Source organism: Sminthopsis crassicaudata, chromosome 2 (assembly GCF_048593235.1).
Source record: "Sminthopsis crassicaudata isolate SCR6 chromosome 2, ASM4859323v1, whole genome shotgun sequence".
Taxonomy (NCBI): Eukaryota; Metazoa; Chordata; class Mammalia; order Dasyuromorphia; family Dasyuridae; genus Sminthopsis; species Sminthopsis crassicaudata.
In genome coordinates, this window is record NC_133618.1 from 345,514,056 (window position 1) to 345,525,657 (window position 11,602).

Consider the following 11,602-nt stretch of genomic DNA (forward strand, 5'->3'; position numbering starts at 1 on the left):
ATCATCCCTTTATAAGTATAACTTCCAGGAATCACTCAGAAACAAAAGTAGCCAAAATTTCACTTTATTCCAAAGGTACTAGTTGGTCCTAAGAGTACAAACATCCCTCTACTGCCCATATTAGACAGTAAAGTTTTGAATGAAGACCCTAAGGCTATACATAACAATGAATTTAGGAATAAACATGCCCCCATGGCCCATTTGAATCCTTTCCTTTTCTATCTTAAAAAGTTTAAAAATAAAGGTTACTAATGAAAATCATATATAGTTTTTAAGCTCACTAGAAAAGAATTAAAGTCTGAACACTAAGAAGATTTAGTTACCCTAAATGCTGGATATCCTATTCCTAGTAGGAAGTAATTATGTAGATATGTAATGCAAACGTTTATAATTGATCATGAATATTTATAGGAACCAAAATACAAAAAAAGCAAAATAAAAAATGATTTAAATAAAGTGCACTGAAGTCATATGGAGACTTCTGTTAACAAATAAATACAGGGACAGAACTGGGAAGAGTAAAAACACTTCAAAGCTCTCCTCAGTTTTCAGTTTTTAAAGTGGTGATTGGAACTGACATCATCAATCCAAGCCCCTTGTTTCAGTTAGCTGTTTCAGGTTTTCCATGCTCTGATAAGCAGACTTATTGTCAGCTTCTCAATGTCTCTGCCATTGTCCTCCTTTATTCACTAACAGGCAGGCTGTGTGCTCCTAAACTCACATCCCTTGCACTGAGATCTCTGGGTCAAAGGGTTTAAGTATTTTAAATGATGACTTTATATATGACGGAAAAAAATTAGTTGTTGGGAACATTTTTACATTCATTGAAAAGATCCTGTTATTTTAACTACCAACTATGAAAAGCAAAAACTCTAATGTAAGAGTAGATACTCTGATCCTGAGCATTTGTGTAATAACTTCAGTATATTTGTATTAAAATCTTTTTAAACACGGTGCTTTCAGGACTAAAATATCTATTTCTGCAGTGTAATTTAATTGATCAAAAAGTAGGGATAATTAAATTATTTTTGTAGGATTTCCTTTAGTTTTAAAGAGATTTTAACATTTTAATGTGTAAAAATATTAACTAGAATCATTATTCATGCCTTTCATGAATTAAAAAAAAGTAGAACAGAAGAGGCTAGTCAAATAGATTTTTAATGATAAGCTTATGAATTTACATCATTTTAAAATGATAGTTTCATAAACTGATGAACAGAAAGTCTTCAAGAGAAGAATATAAAGGAAAAGAGAAAATTACTTTCAGTTGGGATGTTAGCTTTCTCATAAAGTATACTTCCTTGTGTGCTTATTCATTATTAAATATTTAAGAGAATGATGAATATGAATGAGAAGACTACATTAAGATATTAAAACATACATTTACTTAACACAAGAAAAATTAATAAAATTTAACTAATATAAAAGTTAATTTTTTTAGAAAGCTCTCTATAGAAAATTAATCAATTTGATGATATAGCATATACACATTCATATTGTTAATGAAATAGTATCATTTGAGAGGAGAAGTCATTGAATTCCAAAGTAGTATTGTGAGACTGATAATATGGATGCACATAATCAACAAAATAATTTTAAAATAGAATTTGTTTTCATATAAATGGACTATAATGTATTTCTAGAATATGTGAGCTAAAGGTAATTGTATAATAAGATATGAATATATAATTGGAATGGAAACAAGGGACAAAGCTGTGAAAAATTCAGATCCTAGACTGAGGAAGCTGATAATTGTCTAGTAAATCTGGAAAGAATTTCATATAGGAGCTGGGATTTCAGTTCAATGAATATTTTTTAGTTACCAGTATAAGGAGATTTTAAAGATATAAAGACAAACATCAATGCCCTTGAGGAAAGGCAATCTATTAGAATTACTTAACTTATTCTATTAGTTGCTTTGCTTGAGGGAAAAAAAATTGAGAGTAAAAATAAAGTGGTAACAATGCTATTTAGAGAGCATAAATCTGCATGGAGTTTGTTTAAATAATTATGAATTTGCTTTTGCTTGTAGAAATAGATGATGAATTCATTAAGAACCTGAAAATATTTATCCCTTGGCTACTTAGTCCTGGTAACCTAGATGTTAAAGAAATCAATGGAAATAAAATCACCTGCCGAGGTCTAGTGGAATACTTCAAGGTAATTTTTCTTCAGTTCCAAAGAATTTGTATTTTCTTACAGTTCATGTGTTGATAAGTTTTCTTGATAATGTAAAGAATCAAGAGTTGTGTTATAGAGATTTAAGAAAGAAAGAATTTGGGGGAGTGGGGCAGAGTTGTAAAGATTAAGAAAAAATTGTGGGGAGTGGGGCAGAGTTAAGGAAAAAGAAAAAAGACTCCCAAAGAAAGCCTTCTTTGTGAAATTAAATTTTTAGAAACATTCCTAGTGTTGTTTTTTTATTCTTTTTTATTAAAAGAAATTTATAAATAAATTTTTAAATTTATAAATATAAAAGAAAAACATTTATTAAGTATTTATTATTTATGCTCCTTTTCCTTTAGTTTTCATTTATAGACCTGAAAATTTTCATCTTTCACATTTTTCTGAATTTATCCCAAGTTCAGTCTCTGGTCTTTACATATCTCAATCTCTCCAAAATCAGTTTCCCAAATTTGCCTCTCCTTATTTAGTTCAAGTTCTTCTTTCTTACCCTGCTACTTTTTATACAGAAACCAGAAGTAGGCCTTCATTCAAATCTCCATTCTGCTACTAATTAGTTGAGTGATCTTGGACAAGGTGCTTTATCTCTCTCTGGGAATGATTATTTTCATTTGAAAAATGAAGGGATTGGCTGATTTAATAAAATTAATTTAAAAAGAGTTAATTGGGTACTTAACAATCACTCAGTTGAACCCCTAATTTTAAAAATCAGAAAATTGAGACAAAAAAGAAGAAGGTACTTGCTCAGGCTCACATAGTAAAATTGGGATTCAGTCTCAGATCCTCTAATTCCAAATCCAATGTTCTTTCTAATGCAGTCTTTAGATCCCGTGATCCTCATTGACTAATTTACATACTGGATCCTCCTTTTTTTCTCTCCCCCCAAACTACAACAAGGAGGTGTTTATACTATCAATTCTTACAGGAAAAAAAAAATTCCAATTGAAAAAGAAATATATTAAACAATTCTCAGACATTGTATATTATGTCATAGATTTTCTTTAGACTTGAGGGGAGAGAGATGAAAGAGGGTAGTCGATGTGTGATTTCACTGATGTAAAGAATTCCTCTATCAATGCACATCTGCAATTGTCTTCAAACAGAGAGTTCCTGTAGTGACTTGATTAAAGTGACTTGTCCAGGTTCACACAACTAATATGTTTCAGAAACAGGATTCAATCTAAATCTTTTTGGCTCTGAGGTCAATTCTCTATTCAATGGCATGCTGTTTATATGCTTAAACTTTTTTTTTAATAAAAGATCTATATTTGATCATTTTTCATCACTCATAGTAACCTGTTGTTCAATCATTCAGTCCTACTTGACTGTTCATGACCAACTGTCCATGAGGTTTTTTTGGCAAAGGTACTGGAGTGGTTTGTCATTTCCTCCTCCAGTTTTTTGCTGGTAGGAATTGAGCAACTTGCTAGGATCATATAGCTAATAAGTGCTTGATTTCAAATTTAAAATCTGTTTTTTCTGACTCCAGGTCCAGTACTTAATCCACTTCACTACCACAGAGTAGAAAGCAGTCTAAAATGATAACAGCAAGAAATTACAAGCAACTAGTAAAGAGATTCTCTGCCAAAGTCCTAATATATTCTTATTCAAAGCTCCACAGTTGGACCACAAAATTATTCCACTTACAATGGTTGTGAATGTGTGGAAAGTGTGAACTTAAACCCTCCCATTTCTACTATCTATCTATCTACAGGGTAGCTAAGAGGCTCAGTGAACAAAGCGCCTGCCTTGAAGTAAGGAAAACTCATCTTTCTGAATTCAAATCTGAGTTCAGACAGTTACTCGCTGTAGGACTCTGGGCAAGTCACAAATCTGTTTGCCTCAGATCTTCATCTGTAAAGATGTAGCTGGAGAAGAAAATGGTAGCATCTTTGGTATATAGTATCTTTTCCAAGAAAACCCCAAGTAGGGTCATAGTCAAACATAACTGAAATAAGTAACAATTAAACTTGGCCTACAACAAACAATACTATCTTGGGAAGAGTAGGCAAATACAAAGTACTCTATTAGAGAGGTATACATTTAGGAGCAAGGCAGCTCATGAGTCACTTTGACGCAAGATGGGCTAGCTGATGCCACATTTCCACTTGATGTGTTATTTCCCTGAATTCCCTGGGCTTAGCTCTCATGGAGAACTGTATTCTCCACCACTTCCAACTTCCATCTCAACTATAATTCTAAACTGAAGCAAAAATAACGTTGATTCTTATTAAGGGTGTCATCTTTGAAACATGTTACTCCCCAACCAGGATGAAGAACAGGGGTCATCTGGGCAAACAGCCTTTGGCTTAGTCCTTTGTTAAGAATATTAATTCTAATTTGTGGGGACTATCCAATATATTTCCCAAATATTTATCTCTGGAAGGTTAGGCCAAAAGGCAAGTACAAGTCATTTGCATAATAATCATAACTCTCAGGTTTTTATAAGCTAGAATTCTCCTCTTTCCCCCTCTTCCTTCTGGTCTAGAACTACAATCAAATCATTAATCCAAGCCAGAATCCTTTGGCAAGACACAATCAATTGTTTTGCTTTACTTAGATAAAGGCAAAAATGGCATCTTTATCAAACAGTCAGAATCCAAAAAGATCTTGAAGAACTAGAATGTCAGGACAAGTGTAATAAGATGTAATTTAATATGGATATATGTAAAGTCTTGTACATTACTTCAAAAATAATTTCACAAGTACAAAATGGGATAGGCATGGTTAGCCATTTGTATGAAAAATACTATAAACTCAGGATGAGTCACTTTTGTGATATGACAAACAAAAATCCTCAAGTCATCTTGCACTGCACAAAAAATAGCATAGCTTACAGGAATAAGATGACAGTCTCTTTATCTATTAGTCATACTATATCATGAGTATTTTGTATAGTTCTAAATATCACATTTTAAGAAACTAGAAAGCATTCAAGAGAAGGGTAATCGAGTAGTAAAGGGCCTTGAGTCCAGGATATATAAAGATCATATGAAAGAAATGAAGATGTTTATACTGGAGAATAGAAGACTTAAGTGGGGGAGGTAAGATATGATGATTGTCTTTAGATATGTGAAGGACATCCACATAGAAGAAAAATTGGCTTATTCCACCAGATCCCTAAAGGAAGAATTAAAAGCATTGGAGTGGAAGTTGCAGAAGTAAATATAATAAAGGCTTGGCCTCTGATACATCATCTCACAATTAGAATACCTTAAAAATGTAGTGCTGCTCCTTCAAAAGACAGTGTATTCCCCCTCAATGGCTAGTTGATATTTTGATAGGTATTTACTAATGGACATTCTTTTGGGAGTATGAGTTAAATGAGATTACACCTAAAGTTCCTTCCAGCTTTAATATTCTATGATTCTGTTCAATAAAAAAGTTGAAAAGTCCTTACAAATATAATTTATAATTGTTATAGATGAAAGTATTTAATGACATTTATTTAAATATGCATTTTTATTTCATTTCATAGGCATATATAAAGATCTATCAAGGAGAAGAATTACCCCATCCCAAATCAATGTTGCAGGTAAATTATTCAGTTGCCAAATAATGCAAACTTGTTTTAAGATACTTTAAATGTTGGAATTCATTGATGCTTAATATTATGGTCAAAAATAAGTGGTAAAAATGTCCTATAGAAAATAATTAAGTTTATTTTCCTGTAGGCAAGGTTCTTATCATGCAAAATATATAATAAATATGAAATAAATTTTACATATTTATATTTTGTCCAAAGGCCACAGCCGAGGCTAACAATTTAGCAGCTGTTGCAAATGCCAAGGATACATATAACAAAAAAATGGAAGAGGTAAGAATAAAAATGCAATGTTTTAAACATACTTTTTAATAAGATAAATAAGTATTTCTCTCAGGCATTCCTTCTTATCCTTGTTAGTTGATAAACATTTATCAAGCACCTACTATATATACCAGACACTTTGCTAAGTATATTGTGCATTGATTTTTGCCATGTTTCAATCATCTTATTCATCTATAGACCTCCAAGTAAGCCACAGGAAAAAATAATCTTCCTTGGTAGAGAAACCAAGGAGAAAATTGCGTACAAACATATTCACTGATCAGAGTAGATCTAGCAGCACTATTAGAAAAACAATTCCCTTACTTATCCCATAATTATTTTTCAATATTTATTCTTGTGTACAACAGATAACATATTAGGCATAAAATGTGTGAGGCATAGAATTTAAGGTCCCTTTATGGTAAGAATTTTTTATAAAATCTGATTATTATAAGATGTAGTTTTCATCAGACCATTTTGCCTATGAAAAATGAACACTATAAGCCAACTCATATATAAGACAGTTATTTATGAATAGTTATATTGGTTTATGTACATGTTTCTGTCCTGAATTTTTTTTAAATCCCAACCCTTTTCTACCTTTTGTAGATCTGTGGTGGTGACAAACCATTTCTAGCACCCACTGACCTGCAGAACAAACACCTGGAACTCAAGGAGGAATCAATAAAGTTGTTCCGTGGGGTCAAAAAGATGGGTGGGGAGGAGTTTAGCCGCCGTTACTTGCAACAACTGGAGAGTGAAATAGATGAGCTCTACATACAATATATCAAACATAATGACAGCAAGAACATCTTCCATGCAGCACGTACTCCAGCTACATTGTTTGTGGTTATCTTTATCACCTATGTTATTGCTGGTGTGACTGGATTCATTGGTTTGGACATTATAGCCAGCCTATGCAACATGATCATGGGACTGACTCTTATCACTCTGTGTACCTGGGCATACATCCGCTATTCTGGGGAATACCGAGAATTGGGAGCAGTAATAGATCAGGTGGCTGCTGCTTTGTGGGACCAGGTAGGATTATTTAACTTATATTATTGGTTAAAAATTAGCTTTCTCATTTTAATCTCATTTGTTTCCAAAAACATTGACCATGAGCTATTCTTTTACTTGTTTATATTTCATAAGAGAGACAATGGGGAATAGTATATAGAGAGCTAAACTTGATGTTAGGAAGATCAGTGTTCAAGCCTTGACCCTCATTTATGGATGTTAGGTAATCTATCATTTCCTCAGATAGCTCTTTAAGGCTACAAGTTACAAATGAGTAGATATGCATTGGTGGAGAAAGTTTCCTACCCTAAATTCCCCATATCAATGAAATCACAGGTCTGGTTCAATTTACAGCACTGTGAGAAGATTCAGTGAGACCAATGCATCCATTTTGTAAATGAGGAAACTAAAACATAGAGAAGTAAAGTCACTTACCATATAATGCTGGACTATACTACCTGAGTCTTTGTCTTATTGGTCTATTCATGACATCACAATCCCCTCTTGCCCCTTGCAGCTTTTTAGAGTAACACTGACTCCAAATTTTAGAATTAGAAGAACTTAGCAATCAGTATATTAAAACCTCATTTTGTAATGCCTAGATAACTTAAGAGATGTATCTGTTAAAAAACTAGTGACAGAACCAAGACTAGTACCAGAGCCTCCTGACTTTCAGAAGTACTTTTAATTCTTTTAAATCACAGACCTTTATAGCTGGAAGAGACTATAGAGGTTAAGTCTGGTACATGAAATCCGTTTCATATTATTGTGATATTTTCTTTGGCGGGAGAGGGGTGGAATAGGAGAGGGAGCAGGACATGTGATTTTGTTAGTGTAAGAGATAATACAACAGTTCTGTAACTAATAGTCTTGGAGAAATGATAGGAGCATTGCAAGATTAAGTAATGTGATCTGGCACATACAGCCAGTATATGTCAAAAGCAGAATTTGAATCCCTGTGTCCTTGACTCAGAGGCCAGATATCTATATATTGTACAATAGTAGAGCTCTGTTTTTAAACATTTACATTATTATTAACCATATAGTGAGGCAAACAATACTTTATGGTAATGAGGGATTTGATATTCTATGTATCTTTAATTCATGTTCAACCAACTTTGTTCAGAAGCCCTTCTTAAATTCACCATCATTCGACCAATTCATCATTTTTTTTAAATTATGTATTCCTTAGATGATTTCTTTTACATTGTTTCTCCTTCACAATTCTTTCTTTATAGTGTGCAAGCTCAAGACACATGTTCTGAAAGACCAACTGTATGAATTCTCTATCATATCATAACCTGGACAATAGTTACTATTACTCATCCACATTTGTTTCCTTTGTGGATACCAATTCATTCATTCAACATATATTTATTAAACACTATCCATATGAAAGGCACTGTCAAGTACTAAAGATTTACAGACAAAAACAAAATAGTATTTGCCTTTAAGAAGATTACTTTTTTGAGGAAATAAGATAAACTCTTTTAGGTATTTTAGTGTTCTGGGGCTTAACAAAATCATCATAATACCATCTGCACATAGAAGCATTTGGAGGAGCACCTGGAAGAAAGACCTCAGTTTCTTTAGAGAATCATTCTTCCATTTGGATTTGACACATTACATCCTCAATAGTATCAACACCTTTGGCAAGCATGTGTCCCCCAGCTATTTCTCATAAAACCACCGAATTTTAGAGCAAAAAGGGGCCTAAGTATCCATCTAATTCAGCTCCTTCCCAAACAAGAATCCCTACCATAACATACTCAACAAATAATTATCTATTTAAAGATTTCCAGTGAAGGAGAACTCCCTACTTCCAGAAGAAGCCAATTACACTTTTGGACATTATAAATTTTCTAATTTTTAAGAAGCTACCTCTTTATTACTTCCACTCTGTGCTCTTGTTTCTGTCATCTAGAGTTTAAAAAATTAGGTCTGAAAATTCCCTATGAAAGCTTTTCAGATAAATGAAATATGATTTCCATAAACCCCTGAGTCTTCTCTTCTCCAAATTAACCATGCCCAGGGTTTTTTCAGTAGCTCATTATAGGACACGGTGAAGGCACTTCACCATATTCTTCTGACTCTCTTCAGCTTATTAATGTCCACACTGAAATGACATCTAGAACTGAACACAATATCTTATTTCTGGAACTCTTTCAACGTGTTTCATGACCACATTTGCTTTTTTAGCCACTATACCATATGAATAGAATTTATAGTAAGACTAAAATTCCACAGGTCTTTTTCAGGTAAACTGATTCCTACCCATGCCTCCCCCATCTTGTGATGATTTTTTTTTTAATGCACAAGTAATAGGACTTTACTATTCCCTATTAAAATTCAATTTATTAAATTCAGCTTAATATTCTAGCCATCAAATTTTCGTGGGATCCTTTCTCTTATGATTTAGTGTTAGCCATCCCTCACAGCTTGTCATCAAAAAACATAATGAATATGGTATCTATATCTTTGTCTAAGTAACTTTAAAAAGTGTTTTAAAAAGATAACACAGATCTTTGGGACACTTCAGGGGAGGCCTCCTGACAACTTCTCCAAAGAAAAAAATTTTTTTGCTAAAACTTAAGTAAAAATATTCCCTATTAGCTTAGTGACCTGTTCAAAAAAGAAAATATGGCAAGTCTGGCATAACATATTTTTGACAAAGCCATGATGGCTTTTTAATCATTACTTCTTTTAAAAAAATGTTCCATAACTCTTTAATGAACTACTATTCTTTGATTCCATAATGCAGATTTCCTTTCTATTCCTCAAATAAAACATTCCAATCTCCTGACTCACTATATTTTTATTGGCTATTCCCCTTACAGGACATGTTTTCCTTCCTCATCTCCAATCTCTTGCTTTTCTTCAAATCCCAACTAAAATCCCTTTCTTCTCTAATCCCTCTTAATTCTAATGTCTTCCCTTGTTTGATTATTTCCAATTTATCCTTGATTGTTCAATTATATAGATATGCAATTCTTCCCCCCCAGAGCCCTATTACATTGCAAGCTCAGGGGCAGATCCTGTCTTTTGTTTTTTGTTGTATCTCCAAAGCTTAGTACAGTTCTTAGCACACAGTAAAATGCTTAATAAATGTTTATTTACTGATTCTGAGAGCCATTCTAGTTCTTTACCTATGATCTTAGGATACCTTTGAAGTTTCTAGAGTCTACATGCCTCTAACTACTCGTTTCTTACTCCTAAATCATGTTTTTTCAACATAATTTTCACTTCCTCCTTTTATTCTTCTTTGAAGCTACTCAGGGACTTCAAAGCATTTCTTGGTCTATTTTAGAATATCATTATAGAATTTCTTTAACTATTCAACAGGTGTTGCTGTATAAATTGTGATTCTTTTTATGATATTCTTGCAAATGCTTATAAACATTGCAACATGAAATTAAGTTTCAGGAATTTATTTTATGTTTTCCTTAGATTCAGTGTAAAATCAACTCCTGCAGCATTTTTTTAACCTCTCTAAGGAGACCCTTTCTACCATCCTTCTATTTAAAGTGTTTACTATGTGCCAAGCATTGTGAATATAATTACAAATAAAAAATATAGCTTCTGCCCTCAAGAAGCTTATATTCTAAAATAGAAAACAACATATAAAAGAGAACTGAAAATCTGCTTATGTGGGAGAGAGTGGGATAAGAACTCCAGAGACAATGTGGAAAAAGTCTGTAGAGTCAGAATCTGAAAGGAACTGGTAGTGAGTGTGTCATGGTAATTCCAAAATAAGAGGGAAATTGGGGCAGACAGGAAAATATTCTGGATTGTCAGGAACTGAACCAAGTTAGAAGTGCTACATATCGTTGCAAATTCTATTTGTCTTCTATTTTTATTTATATAAGGAGAACACTGAGATTATTAGTAAGTCAGTTCATCTAGCAGTACATATACTTTTTGGTCACTGAACAAGAATTTCACATTTATTTGATCTGGTACTAAAGTGAGTAAACATTAGGAAGAGAAAATAATTATACATGCGTTCGCACATGTGCACACACACACACACACACATTTATTTAAACAAAAACACAGCCTTTAAAAACTATTCCTAGTTAATTAAGAGAAAATTAAAAATGTGTACAATTTCTTCAAAAAATTTCAGACTTTTTCAATTTTTTAAGAGAGACAGATGAAACAATTGTTTTTTTCCTTTTCCTTTTGCTATAATTAACAAGTTTATATCAAGTAATTTCATGTATTTATTATGCAAGTTTAATTGGACTCATTTAAAACAAAAAGAAACAGGATTTTTTAGATGGCAAAAAAATTTTCCAAATAAATGGAAATGTCTTCAACGAATGTCCCAAACAGTCTACATACAAACATACAAACTCTATATAAGGAAAATATCCTCAAGAAATAACCAGTAGTAACCAGATTCTTATATTTGAATGATTTAATGGAGATTTTCACTATACGGTCAATATAAATAAAGAAATTATTTTTAAAAACTCAAAGAAAAGCAAAGAATACAGATTTCTGAAAAGGTAGCTGTCTGAAAAACAAAATGATAATCATTTTGCATTCATTGGTTGGAACAAACTAAAAAGGTAAATGTCAGTAAGATTT

At 32.5% G+C, this 11,602-nt stretch overlaps 1 protein-coding gene across 4 annotated transcripts in view; it reads left to right on the forward strand.

Moving 5' to 3' along the window:
• ATL1 (atlastin GTPase 1) overlaps nt 1-11,602 on the forward strand; it is a 103,134-nt gene that overhangs the window by 77,989 nt on the left and 13,543 nt on the right. For 3 of the 4 annotated variants that reach the window (XM_074290658.1, XM_074290659.1, XM_074290662.1), the window contains 4 exons: nt 2,033-2,160; nt 5,660-5,716; nt 5,927-5,998; nt 6,599-7,030. In XM_074290658.1, coding sequence (XP_074146759.1) covers nt 2,033-2,160; nt 5,660-5,716; nt 5,927-5,998; nt 6,599-7,030 — 689 coding nt within the window. Of the gene's footprint in view, nt 1-2,032; nt 2,161-5,659; nt 5,717-5,926; nt 5,999-6,598; nt 7,031-8,247; nt 11,269-11,602 lie in introns of those variants that run through there. The other variant, XM_074290660.1, reaches the window with a different exon arrangement.